At 38.8% G+C, this 22,489-nt stretch overlaps 1 protein-coding gene across 1 annotated transcript in view; it reads right to left on the bottom strand.

The window, feature by feature from the left end:
- SLC6A11 (solute carrier family 6 member 11) overlaps nucleotides 1–22,489 on the bottom strand; it is a 96,395-nt gene that overhangs the window by 71,327 nt on the left and 2,579 nt on the right. The window contains exons 3-5 of the mRNA XM_080994196.1: nucleotides 16,423–16,557; nucleotides 15,480–15,620; nucleotides 13,797–13,887 (exon numbers count right to left, since the gene is read on the bottom strand). Coding sequence (XP_080850322.1) covers nucleotides 13,797–13,887; nucleotides 15,480–15,620; nucleotides 16,423–16,557 — 367 coding nt within the window. The remainder of the gene's footprint in view (nucleotides 1–13,796; nucleotides 13,888–15,479; nucleotides 15,621–16,422; nucleotides 16,558–22,489) is intronic.

Genomic DNA, 22,489 nt, shown 5'->3' with positions numbered 1-22,489 from the left:
GCTTTCATTCTTAAAGTGTTATATATTTATATAACTAATATTGTACATTTATTCATTTAACAAAATTTATATACTGCTTGATTGTAGTAAAGCTCTAAACAGTTTAGAATAATTAAAATTAGCCTCAAACTCTGCTTATCAGCTTCATGGTGCAACTGAATGCCACTGGGGAGCCAAGATACTGTGCTAGATGGACACTTGACCTGATCCAGTCCTGTTGCATCCAGACTGGTGAGGGCTCATCATCAAACCTACCTAGTGGCAGTGAAGGCAGCAAAGAAGGCATACTTTGTTGCCTCCATTGCACCTTCATTGCAGCTTTTCTGGGAAGTGCAGGGTCTCTTACAGACTGCTTCTCCCCTTCTGAACCAACACATATCCTGTGATCATCATCTGAGACCTTTCTTCATGTGCTTCGTCCACAAGAGGTTCAGAGGGTGGCAACAGAAGAACAGTGTTTTCCTGCAGCGGCTCCCTGTTTGTGGAATGCTCCCCCCAGGGCGGCTCACCTGGCACCTTCATTACATATCTTTAGACATCAGGAGAAAACGTTACTCTATAACCAAGCCTTCTGGTGATTAACATACTATGGTCTTTTAAATGTGTTTGTGGAAAGGTGTGGGGGGGGGGTTATTGGTTGTTTTTTTTTAATGTGTACCTTATGTTCTCACTGTGTATTTTTCTGTTGTGAAACTCTCTAAAATCTTCAAAAGAAGGGTGGTATACAAATTTAATTAGTTAGTTAGTTATGATAATAATATTCAAATAGACTCTACCTGCCACTTTTAAAGAAAACATGGTTTCTTTCTGGTTTGCTGCATTTAGTTTTTTACTAACCTGTGAATACATCTCATTGATTCAAGAACCCAAGCAAACTCCACTATTCTGAAGCAGCAAGATTTTTTAAATTTCACATACTGTACTGTACAATGGCAGAAAAACAAACCATTTATTGCTGCTGTCCTTCTGACAAAAAAGACTTCCAGAGTAAATCTTAATTAATAATAAAACCTTTAAAAGTTTCTAAATCGACTACAGTGGTGCCTCTGGTTACGTACTTAATTTGTTCTGGAGGTCTGTTCTTAACCTGAAGCTGTTCTTAACCTGAAGCACCACTTTAGCTAATGGGGCCTCCCGCTGCCGCACGATTTCTGTTCTCATCCTGAAGCAAAGTTCTTAATCTGAGGTACTATTTCTGGGTTAGTGGAGTCTGTAATCTGAAGCATATGTAACCTGAAGCGTATGTAACCTGAGGTACCACTGTATCTATTTTCCACATATGCATCACTGTCTCTTTGCACAGTGTCAACACAAGTCAAACACAAACCTTAGTATGCAAAGTCTAACCCTGGTTCTGACTACACTTAGTCAAATTCTTATCTTTGTTCACACAGATCACTATAAATCACTTCCTATCACCAAACCTCCACACTTATTCTCAATTTATTATATTGCTTTTGGGGCAAGGGGTGGAGATACACAAAACATTTACTTAGCTCCTGCCTACCTAGCAGTTTGAAAGCACGTCAAAGTGCAAGTAGATAAATAGGTACCGCTCTGGCGAGAAGGTAAATGGTATTTCCGCGTGCTGCTCTGGTTTCGCCAGAAGCGGCTTAGTCATGTTGGCCACATGACCCGGAAAAATGTCTGCGGACAAACGTCGGCTCCCTCAGCCAGTAAAGCGAGATGAGTGCCGCAACCCCAGAGTCGTTCGCAACTGGACTTCACTGTCAGGGGTCCTTTACCTATTTTTTAAGGCTGTACTGTATTAATTACAGATGCACCTATTTTTCTCGGATTGGGAGAAAATAAGACAACCATTAGGAAATGGGATAAAGGGTCACTAAAGGAAATGGGAAAATGTGAACTCTTTAGGACCCAAGGATTTATATCTTCTGGTGTCAAAGCAACTCACTCATCAAGCTGACTGACTCATCTGCCTGCACATTTTGCCTCCTAACTTCATAGGTTGCCGACTGAGCTTTAAGGGTTTTTGTTTGCTTGTTTTAAAGTAAGTCAAAGCCTGGGGCCCATTGCGGGTATGGGCTCTGGTGCAATCAGCAGCTAGGCAGGGAGGCTGAACAGACTAAACAAAGCCTCACTGTGCCTCTGGTCTCTTTGGGACTTTCTTTGCCCTCACTGAAGTCCTCTTTGGGTTCTGGGAAGAGTCTCCTCATGAGCCATGAGGACTTTCCAGCTCTCTCTCACCATTTCCTGGTTTGAATCTACGGTATTTATTTATTTCCTGATGCTGTGCATATAAGTGGTCACTCATGAGTCGACTGCATGTAAGTGGGGGTATGCCTGAAAAAATTGGGCATGCCCTAATAATGTCCTCAGAAGGCTTCACAAAGCATAGAGATCAGATCTTAGACGAGCCCACTTCCAGAATGGTTCTTTCTGCCCAACACTCAGGGCTAGAATTCTGTATAGCCCACCAAAATTTTCTGCGCAACTTCCCCCCAATTAGAAATTAACATGCAACATATTCATCTGAATTCAAATGATTAGCACTTTGGAAGCCTGACAGTGTGTTTGCCTCATTTTACACAAGTGTACCCATTTTGGATGAAGTAGCTGCAGCATTACGTTTCCCATGGGCTTGGAGTACACTGAATTTTCCTGGGAAAGGGTTTCTTTAATAAAGCTTTCCAGCATGTAGGGCTGTAACACACTCCTGAATAGCAAGAGGTTTAATCACTGCCAACGTTTCATGGAAACGAATGTACCAGAGTACTTACTCCATTGTTTCATGGTTTGGAGAAGCTAAAGAACAAATTCAGTCTATTTGGGAAAGTCTTGTTGTGTCTGTTAACTATTTTAGAGCAGTATACAAGGTGTCTGTTAATCTGGGGATGAGGTCTTTAGAGTTTATTTCTCCTATTGCACCACTTGAAACAGCAATAAAAACACACACACACGTGGTAATACATGCTTTATCTGACCCAATTGGGTCCTAAAAATTTTATAGGAAGAATCTTTTTTTAATGCTTAACCTACGTTCTATCCACAGCAGCCATTGAACAAAACAGTTTCCCCCTCATATGAAAAGCTGTGACTACCAAAAATTGGGCATAGCAAGAAATAAAATCTTCATACAATATGAGTTAGGTATCAGTGGACTGCTAATAAATTTCAAACTGAAAATAAGTAAGGGATTTATAACAGTCCTCGGACTGAAATTAAGTAACCTGCTTAAAAGGAAGGGGGATAATATCCCAGCCACTTCTAGCAAAATGTTACTCTCTCCACCACCAGGAGTGCCATACGGGAGCTTGCCAGATGTTTTGAATTACAGGTCCTGGGGCTGAAGGGTGCTGTATTCCAAAATATCACCAGGTTGACGAAGTGGTCCAATATGTAAGGAGTACAGAATAACCTCTAGTTGACTAGGTTACAATTTTACCTAAAAATAACAGAATGAAATTCTTCAGTCTTACACTGGCATCAGGCCTGGCCAGGGCCTTTTCATAAGAAAAATAAAAATTAGAGACTGGTACTCATATCCTGATAAATTGTAAAACACCTATTCCTCTCCTTCTGTACTGACTTCAAAATGAACTTTCTATATAGTAATATTTATTTGAAACACCCTTGAAACTGCAAAAAAGTAGAAATCATAACCAAAGTGTGCAATTGTCATGAATAAAATGAACCAAATTCCTACATAATATGTCCTTCCTACTAAACTAGTAGAGACATATATTTGTTGAATATACTCTTTTGAAAAAATGAAAACAGCAGCTCGGGGATTTTTTCTGGTTGGCTTACCTTGACAAAGAGTATATTGAGGGAAGACAGATATGATCTGCTGATCCTCACTGAGGAGATCACACTATTATTTCTACAAACACATGCATAGTGATGTTGCTGCCTAACAACAAGGAACATTCCCCAGTTCTAGGAAAACTATTCAAGCTGGCTGCCTCACACTGTCTCTTGCACATGCACATTCAGCACAAACATGCCATCACAGTATACTATCTATATATCTATGCGTATCTCACAGCACAAATATACTTCTTCCACTCTCTCTCTCTCTGCCCAAGTGCATCTCACAGATACACACAGACTACAGACTTTCTTCCCCTTTCTCTTTCATATGCCCACCACACATACCTACAGACCTATTCGCCTACATATAACCCCTTTTGCACATACCTCATGTGCACACACACCCTCTCTTTCTCTCACATGCATGTACACACAAAGACAACACACATATGCCTTCGTTTCTCTCTTCTGCACACACAGACAGCGTATTGTGTGAACACGCATACATCCAATCAGGAAGCAACTAACAAGCAAGGCAAATGGGATGATCCCTGATCCTTTCTCCTCTGCAACTATAAAAACAGCCCCTACACAGGGAGAAGGTAACACCTGCAGCCAGCTCTACCTGACTGGCAGGCAACAACACTTGGAACCTGCAGGGACATTCCTGCCATTTTTCTCCCTGCTTTTTAAAACAAGCCCCTACATGGGGTGAAGGAAGCTCTCACAGCCAGCAAGGGACTGAGAGTTTCCTTCCTCCCCTGACCCCAAGCAGACCAGAGTTTCTAAGGAGAGATGCAGTTCTTTCTTTTTTGATAGGATGTCACTCTAAGTAAAATTAAAAAGCACCAGTATGAAGTGGCAGGACATACTGAGGGGTGGGCAGCCCTGGGCCTGTTTTTTTCAGAAGCCCTGAGCTCCTTTGGGAGGAAGGGTGGGATATTAATTTCACTAATAATTAATAAATATGGAAAGCCCATTTAGGAGCATAGAAAGGGAAAAAATAAAGGGCTCACAGATTCCATACTGCTCTGGATATCAATTCAGGTCCCTTCTCTCATAAATTAATCAAGACTTCCACTACACGTGTACTTGGAGCGAACAGAAAAGTGTTTCATGTACAAGATATCTTCCCCACAATATAAAGAAAACGCAGGCAGCTCCCATGCAAACATATTTTAAGTATGCTTCATATTTTCAGTTTCACAGTAGCCCAAGGAACCCAAACAAAGCCAGAGGAGCATAGACTGGCATGCAAATCAGGAATTCCCCTGGATTGAATCTTACCTGGGCCATAAATTCACTGAGGCTACAATTCCAAACCCACTTATCCGTAGTCCCACTCAGCACAATGGGTTTTACCCCTGACTAAACATGCACAGGATTGCCGTGTAAGTGGCCTTAGGCAAGCCATTCTCTCTCAGTACCTCATCTATAATATGGGGAATAATAATGCTGGCCAACGTTATACGGCCGTTGTAAGGATTAAAGTTTGATAATGCATGTGAAAGGCTTTAAACTCCATACATGTGTTGATTATGGTTGTTCTGGTTGTATTGTCTTAGGGATGGTATTTTATAACAATAATACTATGTGTAAAATTCAATATACAGTATTACCTACTATTCTCAGAGATCAGAGCAAAGCTGTAACTGCTCTCTTAAAATTCAATAATAAGACAGCTTAGTCTGGGCAGCTTCTTTGGGGACAGAATTCTATAACAGTGGTGTAACTACTGTAAGAGCCCAGCTCTGAGCTTCTGAACAATAAACCGTTCTCATGAATGGTACTTAAGAGCTAGGGATGAGCGGATTTCCTTCCGTTCCATTCCATTATTGTTTATCCAATTCTCTCTGCTCTGTCTTCCACTCCTCGTGAACTCCAGTTTAACTGGGAGAATCAAAATTAATTCTGCTATTGGAACAGACACTGTTTCCCACAGTTTTCAGTTCACCCAGTTTATTTTATTTCTCCACACACACATTGCTGACTTCCAGTTGATAAACAATGCATAATATTCTTCAATGCACTAATATTCTTTTGTGCAGTGTTGCTGATATACAAGTATGTACCTCATGCCAAATGGAAGTCCTTGCAAACTAAATCTTGATACAGTGGTCTACTTACTATCTAAGATTGTTTTGCGACTGAACTTGTGGTTTTTTTCCTGAAAAATTTCAAAAGAAAGAATATTGATGCAGTCATGCATACAATTACATTAAGGCCACTTTTAAAGTTTTATCATAGTGGTGCATAATGGGGAGGAGGACAGAACTGAGAGAACGTTGTGGCAAATTCTAGAGACACAGCTCTCTGTACAAAATTTAGAACCAAAAGAGAACAACCAATAATTCTTAGAACATCAGTTCCACTTCGGAGAGAAGTACATGTAATCTGGGAGACTCAGAATGAAATAACGATGAAGATGATTTCAGAAGCATCTCTGTTTAAGGGAGAGCCTCTTCCACAGATCTCACTGTTGAGAGGTGGATGGACATTCACTGAAGTATGCTAAGCCCTACTGAGGCTCTTCCCAAACAAGATTCAAAATATGGAAAAGAAAGCTATGGTGTAGATTAATCAAGACTACCAAGTAGTCTTGATCTCCAGCACTTTTTGCACACCAAGCCTCTCTTTTAAACATTTTAAAGTGATACATGCATCTTCAATAATAGCAACTGTGTGTGAATGACTTACAAGGTAAATAGTTGCTGTCAGGTCCAACCTGGATTGAGCCCTCTGACATTGGGAGTAGGGAGCTTTAGTCTTGGTAAGCAACAAGGAATTGAAAATGTGACCCCATTCAAAATGCACGAATCCTGGCTTGCAAAGTCATATTTCTGCCCCCAGAAGAAATTCTGGGCAGAATATTCCAAGTGGTTCCCAGTGGTTGATGTTAATGGGAATGAAAAGCATTGTGCTCAGTTCTGATAAATATACCACTTCATAAAGATTTCTGTGACCTTCCTTTGTCAGTTACCAGAATGTAATACTTAAAAACTGAACTACCCTCATAGCTAAGGTCACTCTCACCATATTGGATCCTACTAAGGGAAGGATTTTTTTCCTTTAAAAGACTCAAGCAATAGAATTAGTCTTTGTTTCACTGAACCCTTATTGAAGATTCATTGAATTTGCATGAGCGCAAAGTGTTTTCTGGACTCATAATTCATTAAAATTGGCATTTCGCTCACTCTGTTCTGCATCACTGGGACCCAAAGCCTAAATGCATTGGTTGTAATTATGTCTCACATATTCCAATAGTGTTTTTAGGACTACAGTCTCAAATTGCCTTGCCACTGCTGCCATAATCTGCAGTTGTTTTTCTCCAAGCCTGGAGAAATATAGTAAGAAACTTCCTTAGAGAATTTCATGAGCACAAATTTGATATTCCAAGCTCTTCTATTGTGTTTTCTTTTAAATTCAAAAGGTAAGAAAGCTATTTTTCAGGCCATTCATGTTGGCATTTGTTCAGAAGGCAGAAGCCTACTTTCATAATTTATTCTCCAAATAAAGAGAGAGATTCCTTTAGGTATAATCCTGTACCGATTATCTGCTGGTCCATCCTCCTACCAATCATCTGGTTTCATTACCTCAGGTGATTGACAGGTCAGTTGTCCCACCTACTGTGTTGGCCTGTAAAAGGGGAGGGAGATTCTTCACAAAGCAGTACCAATCTAGAAGTTACCAAGACCTGAACCACTATGTCCAAGCTATCCTTGACCAGGAATGGTCATAGCAAATACACTAGTTGAAGCTGGAAGAAAACAGTCTTAGCCTCTGTGTCTCCAGTGATGTGACAGATCTAAGAGTATTTCCAAGCTACGTATCTGCTCCTTCACGTGGAGTGCAATTTCATAAAGAATAGGCAAACTACCAGATTCTTAAATGCAGCCAGTTTAGTGCTCTGGTTTGTGAAATATTTGCCAGAAATTGCTTGAGCCATCTAATTTGAAAAAAACAGCTCCTGTCACTTTCATTAAAACGTCATCTAGTGTTGAAGTACATATTTTTCTTGGCTAGTTCCATTATGCTGTTGAGGATCTACACAGATGCATATTATTTCCCCATTTTCTTGATGACTGTGAGCACCACTGTTGCACAACACAAAGTGCTAAGCAATTCCTTTAATTATGCCATGTTTCTTAATCTTTCCTAGCTCCGTTTTGATCTTGTGATGTAAGGGAATGGACTTCTATATGAAGTGTGAATTGTGATTTTGAGTCACATCAATTATTTAAAGGAGATATTGCTCTTAACACTTCATACTGAGTTGCACTCCACAGAAAACAGGGGGAGAAAGAGTCTTTATTATAGTAACCCACTTCATTCATTTTAATAATTTAAACTTGTGCATTTTAATCAAGTATTGGTTTTTATAACAGCTAATAGCCCTAGATCTAATGCATCCTTATACAATCATTCCTGAAAGAAAAATATATCATATAAAACAGGATACAAGAAATACATGGAATAACTGCACGTAACTGAACAACAGTATCTGTTTGTATCTTAAAAATCACTACAGCATTCCTAGGCAGCACCAATAAGTAGAGTTTCTTTAAGAGTCAAAATAAGAACCACATCTCACTAGTAATTCTATTAATTAAAGTTTAATTACCCTTGAGTAAACGTTTCTACATTCAGGCACGTCAAGATTCAGCACGTATTTTTACCAATTTTTCAATAAACTAATTACTAACATCCATTAACCTATTTTGCTTTCAATGTATAATTAACTACCCAGTTGTAATTCAAAAGCATTAGGCAGCAAAAGAACAAAATAGTGTTGATAGTGATAAATGCAAATGCCACAGGCTGTCTTAGGTGCTGGTGAATTTGCCATCATTGGGCATATTTTAAGCTGAAGAAGTTTGACAGACCTCTGTAAGCAATGTGGCAGTTGCATTCTGCATTTAAGAGCCTGCATTGTGCAGGATATAGTCTCCAAAGTTCCCTCTAACTGTGATTCTATAGCACCCTTTTTGCATCATGCCAAAGTTGCCAAAATGAGATCTGACTAAAGCTGAAATCTTTACTCAAAAAACCATGGGACGCTTTTATCCTGCAACAATATCACTTGAAGGATGCTGTGTTGTGTCATAGTGTCCCTCCACAAAGGTGCCATAACAGCAAAAAAGAAAAATGGGGGGCAATGTTTTCTATACTACCAAGCATTCCAATTGTAAGTGCCTGCAAAAATTTAAGTCAATTTTTGCTACCTATTCTGAAACCATCCAAAAATGCCTCCTCATTTTTGTTACAAGATATAAAAGTAAGGAGTCACTTTTCACCATTTCCAGACAAGACACTCCGTGTCCTTGTATATAATCCCCCAAGGCACCTGCCATCATTCCGAATTACCAAACAGAAATAATGAAGAAATTCATGGTAAATGAATATTTTAAAAATCCCAAAGAAAGATGTATTCCAGGATGCATATTTTGGTTTAAATGTTGGCATTAAATGTTTTGCAAAATATTTTTTTTCTGCCATGTTTGCTCAAAGTTCTGCTTTTGCAGGTAACATAACCTCTAGGGTGCATCATAGAAATAAATGATGCAGATTCCTCAAACTATTTAAAATTTTCTGGATTGATGCCTTATTATAACTCAGAACCTTGCCTAGTATCAAAGAGAAGGTGGCTCAGCCATGTCCAGTGCTTCCAAATAAAACCAAGCGAAGCTTGTGGTTTCGAGGCAGAACCCAGAGAAAAACTTGTGTTCATCCAAATGAAAGAATGTTTTCACACGGCCTTCTGTGAACTGAACACAAACCGACGAGTCTGGCACAGCAAAATGTTCTTCAAGTTGAGCACAAAAAAGGCCCAGTCCAGAGAGGAACTGAATAAGTGTGTGGGTGCTAAGTGCACCAGAATCAGGCCCAAACTTGCTAATGACTTTTCCTAGGATTGTGGGGATTAGTAACAATGTGTCTCCTGCAGTTATTTGCAACCTGAATAAAGCAGGAAAAACTCTTTTTGACTTTCTCAAGTTTTTTTTTTAACCTTTTCCTTCTACAGAGCATAGCTCATTTTCCTTTCAGAAAATGTTTTTCTCACTGGGCTTTACTTGAAAACACGAGGGATATGCCACCTTTTCCACTGAATGACAGGCTAACAACTAGGTCTTCTTTAGCAGAGGTCTGGGTTGTTACTTGCCTAACAAAGGAGACTATTGAGGTGGAAATAACTTCACCACCGTGTCACCTCCGTTTACCCAAATCCTTTTCTAAGAAGCAGCAAGCTGTATTTCTAAACCATGGTCAAAGACTTGAACAGAGCCAGTAAGCAAAAATTACATCAATGGGTTCCCTCAGCTGCACCCTTCTCATTTGATAGAAGATGATCTTCCCTGCTAAGAATGTTTAGTTGTCAAGTAAGTCTCGTTCCCATTCTATCTAGCATGTACATTTCAACTGTTTCCAGCCTTTGGATCGATAAACCAGCATCATGGCTTAGATACATCAAGGAACTTCCACCACGATATTTATAACATAACCAACATCACACAACAGCCCTACAGCACCACAGCTTATCAGAGAGGAAGCTTCATACAGAGGCATGGGGTTATTTTTTACATTTTGTGGCCTGCAAATTCAGACTGAGCTTTGCCACTTGCTTTCATTCCCTGTGCAACTAAGGGATCCCTAAAAATATACAGTTGTACCTTGGTTTTCGAACAGCTTAGTTCTCAAACGTTTTGGCTCCCAAACTCCACAAACCTGGAAGTGACTGTTCCAGTCTGCGAACTATTTTTGGAAGCTGAACATCTGATAGGAGCTTCCTGCAGCCAATCAGAAGCTGTGCTTTGGTTTCCGAATGTTTTGGAAGTTGAATGGACTTCCGGAACTGATTCTGTTTGACTTCCAAGGTACGACTGTAGTAGGTGTCCAGTTGTGTGCCTCTCAAATTCTCACAAGACATCAATGCCTGCCCAAATATGAGTATACACACACACACACATCATGCTGGCACCAGACACTCCCACATCATCTAGATATTCTCTCCCACAAGTGCCTACAACTAAAGATCTGAGTCAGTCAATAGGTAAAAAGGACTCATACGTTCAACAACATTATTATATATTTTGCATTACAATATTCTATAAGATTATTTAAAAGCTACGGTATAGTTATAACAAAATATAGCTGCTTTGAACTGTATGAGGAAAGGTGGGTATACATATTTCAATAACTGAAAGAATAAATCCCAGCTTTGCAACTTAACATAAAATGATGCCAGTTTCACTCCATATCAAACCTGCTGCCCCATACTATGTCACTTATACCTGTACTGGCTATGTGTAAAACCAGTATTATTTGTAGTGGACGATAAGAAAAACTTTGTTGATGCAAATATAGTACTGTATATTGTGATAGTGAATTACAGTATTCCTGAATGCACAAGGGGCACATTTCTTGATTTTCAAAACTCCATACTTTGCCAAAATTTAGCATTTGCCAACAGGACCTAAAGTTCTCATTCTTCTCTTTTGGATTTGTGCATTTGTGAAACTGTAATGTGGGTAGGCATATGAACAGAAATTTGGCTGTCTGCATATCACATAGTATTTTTATTTTAAACAAAACCTGAAATCATAGTAAACACAGCATACAATGTATCCTTAGTTCTTTCTTCACACTTTCAAGCCACGTGAACAATGGGAATAAGTTCATTTGAAAAGTGTAGGTATAGAAAATATAACTCTAAGTGTTCAGTGGTATTCTTTCCTGCCATGTCAGAAAAAGCATTCCTCAGCACCCTCGGGCATCAAATATAGAAATATCATTGTGATATAAATATTATTCTGGAACTCCTAAACATGCTCCAGGGAGCAACATATTTAACTAATTAGATCTAATGCAAATATGCACTCTTTCATCCCTGATAAATTTCTAGTTCTCCTCAAACTTTTCAAAATCCACTAATGCAAGTATTAATATTCATTGCCACTGAATATGCTTCCATGCATTATCCATCAGATGTCAAGATAGTGGTGAATGTTCAGTTCAACTCAGAAAACACTCCCCAACTTAAATGAACTCTGTCCTTTATTATAGTTAGTTAAACATCAAATTATTTCTTTCTCTCTTGGTCAACGACCCGTTCAAAGAATATGTCTTAATAAGAGTAGTAGACAATATATTTATTGGAGTGGCACAGAAATTTATTAATAAATGCAATCCTAAAGAATGTTTGCAGGTGACTACTGCAGAATTTTAGTAGAAATGCAGCATTTACACTTTTAAAAGGAAAGACTCGGGTTCCTCTCTCTGATCTCTCTCAGTGTGTTTGTGCGTGCAGCTGGCCTCTGAGCACATCTATACTCTACCACATGCTACTTTGTTAATTTTGTTGCTTTGAACGCTTATGCCTACGGAGCACAGCATGACTGATGGGGTTAAAAAACACAAGAGAACCTGCTCAACATTTGCTGAAATGAAAGCTTGGATTTCTCATCAATCATTTAAAAACAAGTCTTAGCGGCTTGTGCACACAAATTATTCCTCTTCTGAGGCACAGTTCTGCATCAAACAAATGCTTCAATGATTCAGTTTTTTCACAGGATAGTTATTTTGTACAAATAAATGCCCAGATAGCAAGGAAATTGGCTTAGCATAAATTATTTTTTATTACTTAGAAATTGGTAAATTCTCATTTACCAGAATCATTGCCCACACTCCTACTTGGACTGAATGATTAATATTAGATTCTAGGAAACTCCCAGATGCATGTGGTCGTGTCCAATGATGCACAATCAGCATTCTATTATCACAACGTAACATCTCTGTTTCTGCACACCCCCAAAATCTGCTTTGGAGGGTACCTGGACCCTCTGCAGCAAGGGAGAAAAGGCAAGTTTCATTGCATAAGCAGAAGTCTGTTATGCAAATGGAGCAAGAGTGGTGGATACAATTCATGGTTAAGAGAGTTCTTATCAGGTCGCAGCTATTCAGGTGAACAATGCAACATCTCAGAAGCACCAGTGAAATCAATCCATTTTCCAGGTTCAGCCACGGATGATGTCCAGTTATGCAAGTTTTTAAAAAAATAAAATACAGGAAAAAATAGTAATTTGGGGGGAAACAATAAACTGCTTTTCCTGCCCAAAGATGACCAGGCACAAGCTCCCCGGTTATGTACAGTTATGGCAGAAAGGGATAGAGAAACTCCACTCAACACATTTGACCATGCAAATTTTGTGTCTCTGCATTTTAGATGCAATTACTCCCTACAAAATCTGTAGCAGCAGATGGTCAGAAGTATAAACACACATAAAGAGAACTCCTGTGCTTCCTTCTCCTAATGCTTAAAAATGCTGGGAAAAATTCACTAGATATTTTTGTGAACATTTTTCAGCCAGCATAGATAGCAAAGAAAAACATAACCAAAGAAAAAGTGAAGCACTGGGACCAAAACAAGCAAAGGAACACTCTCCCCCACCCCCACCAAGTAATCATCACCACAATGAGAACACAACTGGAATATAACCTTAGCCAAAAACCAAACTAAGGGCAATACATTTCCTAAACATCAGGAAATGCTCAGATAAGGTATTATGTATGATATGCCATCTCCTACGCATTGATAATATTTGGCTGAGATTAGCAGTCCCTTCCAACAGAAATCTAGGTTTCAGGGCCCTGCTCAGGAAAGTCTTGCAACAAACTCTTACAGATAATATTCCAAGGAAAACATTCCCATCCTCTCAACACACATGCATACACAAAAGACTAACCATCATGTGCAGAACAAAGTTTGATTTTAATGAGATGTGCTTTCAAGTAAATGTGTCTGGATTGCACATATTCATTCCCAAAGAAAATATATATTTTTATTTCCTATTATTATGGAAGAGTTCTTGGTGTCACCTATGTGAATTTTATGTAAAAACAGTTTGCTGCTGAAATTCTCACGTTGCCATAAGCTTACATTTAGCTATTATGGTTTGCTCCACACCTTTCATTTGAAGAGAGTAAATATTGTAATTAGTTTAGATTAAAAGTTTAGTTATACTTACTCCCAAAATTCCATGACTGGAGAAGTAGCATTCTGCAAATATTGTTGGGAACAGTTGCTCATATTAATTTTTTGAAATTCTACACAGTGTTCTGTAAAAGAATAAAAATAATAATGCTGTGGTTCACTTTGAATATGTTAAGATCATGGCCACAGAGATCTGAAAACAAGATTCAGTCACATGCTTTGATTACTAATTCATACTGGTTGTCCTCAGAAAGGTGTTCACTAGCTGCTTTTGGTTTGTCCTGTTACAACTGCAACAGCCAGACCAGTTGGAGGCAGCAGAAATAGGATAATTTCCTCTGATTGCTAGGGTGTTTAATCATGCATTGTGCTTGATTCAGTTGACCGCAGTTCAATTCCTAATGCCTATCACTGGCTCGGGAATCTCTTTCTACCAGCAGGAAGGTGGACTTAATATGGCAAGTGGCAAAGCTACCATTTGGCACACTGTTATCTCTGGCATGAGAGAAATGGTAGAAAGAGATCAAAGCAGTTCTCCATTATTGAGTTGACACTTACTATTTGGACAGCATTGAATATTGGCTAGGCTTTCCTAAACAGATGCCAAAAAGGACACTGAAGCACTATCATTTCTGATGGACTTGATGCTAGACTTTTAATTTACCTAAACATCAATAGATTCAAGTAAGAGTCCCAAGCTGTTAAAATGAATAAAAGAATGAGGATGAAAGAGTACAATTCTCAATAAAAATTATATTAGATGAGGTGAGGAATATGAAAAGAAAACCCTTACCATTTAAGAATTTATTATTTCCCTTTAAAGTGTAAGGAACTAATTCAATGTCCCCTTATACATCACCAAATAAAAGAGGTTATTGGTTTGTAGTTTATACTACATGTAAACTCATAAGAGAATTAATATTTGCCAAAGGTTAGTGTGAGGGGCTTTCCACTGGACTCAACAAAAAGAACCCACAAAAATTTCAAGAGATAAGACTGGAAGTGTAAACAGATTGGCAACCCTTCCAACACCTTTTGTTTTAATGCACACATGTAACCCTTTCTGAATCTCTGCCTCCATATTTTCACACTTGCACACACTTTTCATTACAATGTTTAATGATTCACAATAGTATGCAAATGTGTCCATCTGTTGATGGAAAGCTGTTTGATCCAGCAGATAGCTGTGTGAATCAAAAAAATGTAAACTGTTTTGTCTTCAAGTTTACAGTGAGCTCAGATGTAAGTTTTTAAAATAAATAAAATAAAATAAAATAGTAATAATAATAATAATAATATACTAAATTCCATTACATAAGAGGTAAAAAAAAAACCTACATATACCGTACTTTCTCTATGTTTAGTTTGCAAAGTTTTAATAAACAGTTAAGGAACATATTGTACCATCACTTTTCAAACCAGTATGTTTTAGAAGGGAAGATTTTCAAAAATAATACATGCTGTTTAAACCAGACTGTTTAATTCATGAAGCAAAATGATGTATGGGGGAAGATTTGAAGGCATTACTTTTATTATTGGAATAATCAACATTAATTATTGGGATTCATCCCTTTATCCCTTTGCATCATGTTTTGCAAATCTGAATTACGCTAATTTTCACCATTATCTTGTTTGGCCCCATAATCATTTACATATTAAATCACTCTGCTGCTCTTTTAACATATTCATACAGATTGTATGTTCATTGTGCCCATACCTGTATTCCATTCATGCCCACATGTTGCCCAGGGGAGCTCCGTTGTAAAGCAGTTAAACAAATAGAAGATGGCCCATGCTAAAATGATGATGTAGTAAACATTCAAATGTGCCTCAATAACCTGGGTAGCATATCCGATACCTGCAAAGTACAAATACAGGAACTTGTTTCAGCATTGTTAAAGGAACAGGGAACGAGAGTCAGAAAGCAGTTTTTGTTCAGATTCTAAGATTGTCACTTGTTACAAAGAAAATCCTGAATATATAAATGTAAGGGCTATAAGGGAAGAACTGGTCATGGGGGGAGCAGTCTTTGAATATGTGTGACAAACTGGATTGTGTAATGAAATAAGGCCAAGGCTGAGAACAGCAGGGCTATGCAATGGGTTCAAATGTAGGTAAAGCATGTTAAAGTGTTGGGGAAATGATTTTAGAGGTTCTATTTCAATGTATAGAGAAGAAGAAACATTCTAAGTTAACAACAAAGCATTTAACAACTTTTTCCTAAATTCTCCAGATATTTTGCATACATTATCTGGCTAATGGCTACCTGTAAGGTGATGTGGTATCATTAACTTTTGCGCTGTATCATTATCCCCATACTATAGACTGGGTGGGATAAAGCTAGGATTAAGAAAGTGGCTTGCCTAAGGTTATTCAATGAGTTCATGGTTAAAGTGGATTTGAACTGAGGATTCCTGAGTTTACTGGTCCTCTGATGTGCTGCACTGGTCAAGACTTGCTAACTAAGTTCCGAAAGCATCAGTAAGAAAGGTGTGTAGAATGGCGGGTGCAATGTTTTTGTTTTTGAAGGAAGCAGTAAAAAATATGTTTGCTCCATTTGTAAGATATTTCCAAAACTCATGAATGTTTTGTGTGTTCACATGCATAGATAGACGCATACATGTTTATATATGGGAAACAAGAGAGAATTTGACATGTACCTTCAAATAGTGGACAAACTTTCCTCCAACATGTAATGCCTCCTTCGCTAGTAAACTGTCCCAAGGCAGTTTCCAGGAAAAACACTGGTATTCCACAGCAAATAAAGAAAATCACATAGGGTATGAGAAAAGCACCTAAAAGCAAGGATTGGATATGTATTATTTAGTTTGATCCAGGTCCTTAAAGATAAGTAATAAGTTTAATTTCATGCACAAATTATTTATACAAGACTACCGTACATAACATCACTTTATTGTCTTATCTCAAACAACACTCTGGGCTCATCCACCCTTGAACTTGTGCCATGCCTAGAAAGTGTGGGTCTGAGTGGTTTTCCCCTTGCCCCACTCCTTCCCAATGGAAAAACCTCTCTATAGTGATAGATTGGAACAAATGGCAATCCGGGAGAAATCTTAATTAACTGCCATTTGCTTGGAGTGCTTTGAGTGCAGTTTCCTTTGGGGGAAAGGCAACAGGACAACAGGAATTATGGGTGAGCTCCTGTCTTGAATGTAGTATCGCTGATAGCAAAGGAATATTCATGCGGGTAAAGATGCATAGCTCTGGCCCCCGAGTTTTCAAAATTGATTTTTAAATGCCAACAATTTGTTATACCAACAAGCTTAATATTATCCAATACATATTTCAGGCTGATTTTTACTTACACTTGAGTCGCAGATCTAACATACTCTGGGACATGTACCCATGGTCTCTAAAAAGTTATTATAAATATGACCTATAATACGTAATTTTGTGCATGTGAGAATTAACCCACTCACAAAGCAAAGGCATTCACACCCTATGGATAAGAAACTACTATAGTATCAATATTCGCAACCAGAAATATCAATGGAACTGACAATCCCAGTTAAATGCTTAAATGTTATTGACTTGGACCTGGTGTAGAGCACACAGTGCTAATGATGCAGTTAGGCAATCATAGATCCTGGACTTGATTGGGTGGGGGAGGTTGGGGGTGACTTCTTTAGATGGCTTTCTGTCTTCCTTCACTTACTTCAAAATGCAGTAAGCCAGCCCTGCTGAGTTTGGGGGCCCTTGACTTCTGTCCCAAACCCCTGACTTGATGACACCACTGTACAACGCTTATGCCATTGGGATGTGACTCAAAATGACCTCCCTGTGGCAAGATACCTGCCAGGCCAAAGACATTTAGAAGCACTTACTGCATGGATTCTCAACCCGTCATGTGTTAAGCCTCCACAAACCCTTCAGTCATCACAAGGAATGTAGAAAGTGGGCAAGGAGACCCAAATCATTAAGGCTACAGCTCATTTCATAAGTGTTCCTATTACGGGTCAAGCATTAATCAGTCACCATAAGGACTATATCTGCTGCAGCACCCCAATGGCAAATGTAACAAGAGAAGATACTTGAACAGTAGAGAAAATGTGTAGCATGGAAAATCTAACTAGTAAATGTATAACTTTTATTGTCTGGTTACATTGTATTGCACTTTGAATTACTTCGTTTTTTGCTTTTTATGCATTGCTTTTTACTATTGCAGTCGTACCTCAGAAGTTGAACAGAATCTGTTCCGGAAGTCCGTTTGACTTCTGAAATGTTTGACTTCCAAAGCGCGGCTTCTACAGCCAATTGGAAGCCATGGAAGCCCCGTTGGAAGTTTGGCTTCCAAAAGAACAATCACTTCCAGTTTTCAATTGTTCAGGAGCCGGAATGTTCAACTCCCAAGGTGTTTGGGAGCCGAGGTATGACTGTATTTGTAAATTGCTTAGAGAAACTTGTGTAAAGGGACTAATTACCTAAACAAATGATACTAAGAATAGTTCCAATTGCATAGTTCTAAGCTATTTTAACTTTAATTTGTCTATACTTTTAAAGTAACTAAACTTAACTGGCGAAACTAACAGTTAAATATTCTTGTATTGCCTTCCATTCGTGCAGCACACCAAAGCATATACTATGCTATTACTTAGCCCTGAAAATATAGCAGGTTTCCTTAAATAAGTTTGCAAACAAAATTATTTTATTTGGGTAGTAAATATGATCACAGTAATAGACATTCACTACCCAACAGTGAAAGCTGAATATTTTTCATGTGCCATTAAGCAGTTTGGTAAGGTTTGGAAAATATTGCTGGATTGGTTCTTGAGAGCAAGTGGCATGCAGAAATTTTAAGAAACTGAATCTTCTTCCAATACAGTTTCACCTCTCTCATATACACCAGTGGACCTTAGTGACTGAAGCATTCTAATAATAATTTAATACATTAGGCAATGATATTCTAAGTACTGTACACCTACTTGAGAAAAATGCAACAGCATTTCAACAAACACTTAATTTTTCAAGTCTTCCAAGGACAGCACAATCACACATAGAAATCTTTATTCAGGAACACCTTCAATTCTTGGTTTTCTTTTTGCAAATAAATTACATTGGCCATTTGCTGAAACCTATTGTTTCAAGCCTTTTCAGAATACAGAATTCTGGTGCTTTTCTAGATGAAAAAAAAAACCTATGCAACTCCATTATTAAAGTTAAAGAGACAAATACAGTGGTACCACTGGTTACATACTTAATTCGTTCCAGAGGTCCGTTCTTAACCTGAAACTGTTCTTAACATGAAGCACCACTTTAGCAAATGGGGCCTCCCGCTGTCGCCGTGCCGCCGGGGCACAATTTCTGTTCTCATCCTGAAGCAAAGTTCTTAACCCGAGGTACTATTTCTGGGTTAGCGGAGTTTGTAACCTGAAGCGTATGTAACCTGAGGTACCACTGTAAAGGGATAGTGAGTCTAACTAACTAACTAACTAACTAACTAACTGAAGAAGAAGAAGAAGAAGAAGAAGAAGAAGAAGAAGAGTTTGGATTTGATATCCTGCCTTTCACTCCCTTTAAGGAGTCTCAAAGCGGCTAACATTCTCCTTTCCCTTCCTCCCCCACAACAAACACTCTGTGAGGTGAGTGGGGCTGAGAGACTTCAGAGAAGTGTGACTAGCCCAAGGTCACCCAGCAGCTGCATGTGGAGGAGCAGAGACGCGAACCCGGTTCCCCAGATTACGAGACTACTGCTCTTAACCACTACACCACACTGGCTCTCAACTGCTGGCAAAAGAATCCTATAAGTATAGTTCTGCTACCAGGATGTTCACACCAGCTCGAGAAGGGAGGTGACTGACTTTCACCAATCTCTCATTCTCTCTCTAACCCCTTGAAAATCTGCTCTATCTCCATTGACTGAACCATGACATTCACATACCCAGTGCTTTCCAATGCTGTCGCAGTACATAAATGTAGATCCAAAGCACAAATCCATTGTAATTTATTTTATTTTTATTTGGGTACACTGTACTCTGGGTACACTGTGGGGTTTTTTGGTGGTTTTTGTCATCAGCCTTTGTAAAAATTATGAAGATCCATGAGGATCCCTTGTGGATCAATGCTTCTGTAGTGCTAGAAAACATCAGATCTGTGATTTTAACTGTGCAGTCTACCACTGCAAGCTTTAATTTTGTGGTTGTTGAGGATGCGTAAAATCATGCAAATTCAAGGTCTGTTTTAGTTCTACTAGATCAGACTTTTGCCTAGACCCCTTATAAAAGCAAGGACTTGTGTTCATGAGTGTCTGTCTGTCGAGAAGCAAGGAAGAGAGACACTGACCTGGGGAAGTGGGGAGGAAAGCAACCAAAGTAGTGGTGTCAGAGTAATCTCTCATAATTCCAAAAGGCCAGAAAGGATGGCAACCCTTGCTGCTTACCCAGAAATAAGACCCACTGAACTCAGTACGACTTACTTTTGAGTACAGATATACAGTGGTACCTCGGGTTACATATGCTTCAGGTTACATACGTTTCAGGTTACAGACTCCGCTAACCCAGAAATAGTGCTTCAGGTTAAGAACTTTGCTTCAGGATGAGAACAGAAATTGTGCTCTGGCGGCGAGGCAGCAGCAGGAGGCCCCATTAGCTAAAGTGGTGCTTCACATTAAGAACAGTTTCAGGTTAAGTACAGACCTCCGGAACGAATTAAGTACTTAACCCGAGGTACCACTGTATAGGATTGAAGTGTTTGGCCTTTATATAAAAGAAGCAAACAAACCTGTCTCTATGTCAAAAACAAGCATCAATTCTCAAAACACCTAAGCAAAAGCTATACATTTCCTACACCACCAATCATTAATGTATCATCAATGTGCATGCTCTAATATGCATGTGAACAAGAAAAGATAGATGATACTGTTCATTTTAGCACTCAACACTCATACCACACAAATTAATGATTTATGTAGAAACTGGTTCACTGGCATCTCCTAGATAAAATCCTAAATCCTCAAACCGTATTTTGCCCACTTGATTCTGTGATTTGAACAATGATCAGTTTGTTTCTTTTAAATGTAAATGCAAATTTAACCATGGGCAGAATTCTATTGAATAGCTGTGTTAGCAGAAGTCTCACTAGCACAATCTTCCCCCCTTTCCTCCCCCTCTGCCCCCCCTCAAGTCTGGGGGTACTGGGATAATCCCTATGTCATCATGTGGGGCAAGGAAAAGGAAGATCATTCCATCTGGCAAGAAGAAATGTGTGCGCTGATGGAATGATCATAATAGTGCAATGTTGACTTTGTCCCATGGTCTCTAATACCTCAACTAAATTTAAAATGGAAGAAGTGAAGTTCTGAGTCAGTATTGCACTAACCACTGAAAAGCAGTACTTAGACCCTCAAAATAATAATAATAATAATGAACTTCTGTGTTCCTATGTAACATATTTCTTATTTTGCCCTGACAAACGTATACCTTGAAGTAGGAAATTTGCTTGATCATTTGGCATAAAAATGACACCCCCAGCTTTGTCAACATCATGTAACAAAAACAGCATGAGGAATTGACTAACACTAACCAACAAGAATCATTGTTAATACAGAAGAGCTTGTTTTTCTGCCACTGTGTAGCAACAGACGACAATAAAGAAAAGCAAGTAAACCTACACACTGTGCTTTTAAGAGACGTAGCAAACCAAATGGGCCAAATTCATGATGGTGCTTCGCAGTACAGAAACACAAAATATTTTGGCCCTGAACTGTTGGCAGAGAAACAAGAAATAAAGATTCACACTTTCCGTGCTGCTTTGTAGACAGGCTACCCAACACAGTTTCCCTCATGTTGTTTAACGAACACAATCCCCATCTCTTTTGGCAGTGTTTGAATCTTTGCAGTATACTTGTTTACAAATGTCTTAGGTCAGGATAGAACTAGGCATTGTAAGTGTACTCAATAGGTTGAGCACACATCATAGTCCCTCCCACCGCTGCCAGCACCTCTACTTTTCCACGTTTGAAGAGCATCACCTCTATGCCAAAGCATAACCTACTAGCCATATAGTATGGGAGGTTACTCTTCAATGGACAATCCAAATCTCCCCCTGACCACATGGAACTGGTTGCACAATTGCTTAGATTCTGGTCTTAAAGCTTATCTGTAGATAAATTACTCTCATATTCAACGGCCTTAGTCCCAAAAGTGTGCTTAGAATTGTAGCCTTATAACTTTAAGGGAAGTGGAACTGTGTATAGCAAACTAGTGTCCATGGACCACCAGTGATCCACAAGTTTCATTCATGTGATCCACAACATGTCTCTGAATTTGTGGATGAAGATGGAAGGTAGCATATCCATCATTTTTAATATCTATGCTGATTATTAACTGTACTTTTCTTGTTTTATTTCTTCTATTGTACTTTATTGTATTGCAATTTGAATTCTGTGAAATTACAGTTGCTAAAAGAGGCAGAAAAATCATTAGGCGGTACACCAAAAATATAAGCAATGTCCAAATGGTCCGGGGGGGGGGGGTTGGGAACCACTAGAGCAGGGGGGTCCAAAATTGAAGTTCATGGACAATCAGTAGTCCATGAACTTCATTAAGGTGATACACAGTGCCTCTGCATTAAATATTAATTTACATTTTAAACTGTATTTTATTGCTTCTTTTATATCTTATATTGTATTTATTGTACTGCAATTTCAGTTCAATGAAAATCAATCAGCATCTAGCTCAGTGCATTATAATCGCTACAACTGTCAGGAGC

The sequence above is a fragment of the Podarcis pityusensis genome (genome assembly GCF_964106645.2).
Source record: "Podarcis pityusensis genome assembly, chromosome: 2".
Lineage (NCBI taxonomy): Eukaryota > Metazoa > Chordata > Lepidosauria > Squamata > Lacertidae > Podarcis > Podarcis pityusensis.
Note: the sequence above shows the minus strand (reverse complement) of the source record. Positions and strands in the feature narration are given on the sequence as shown.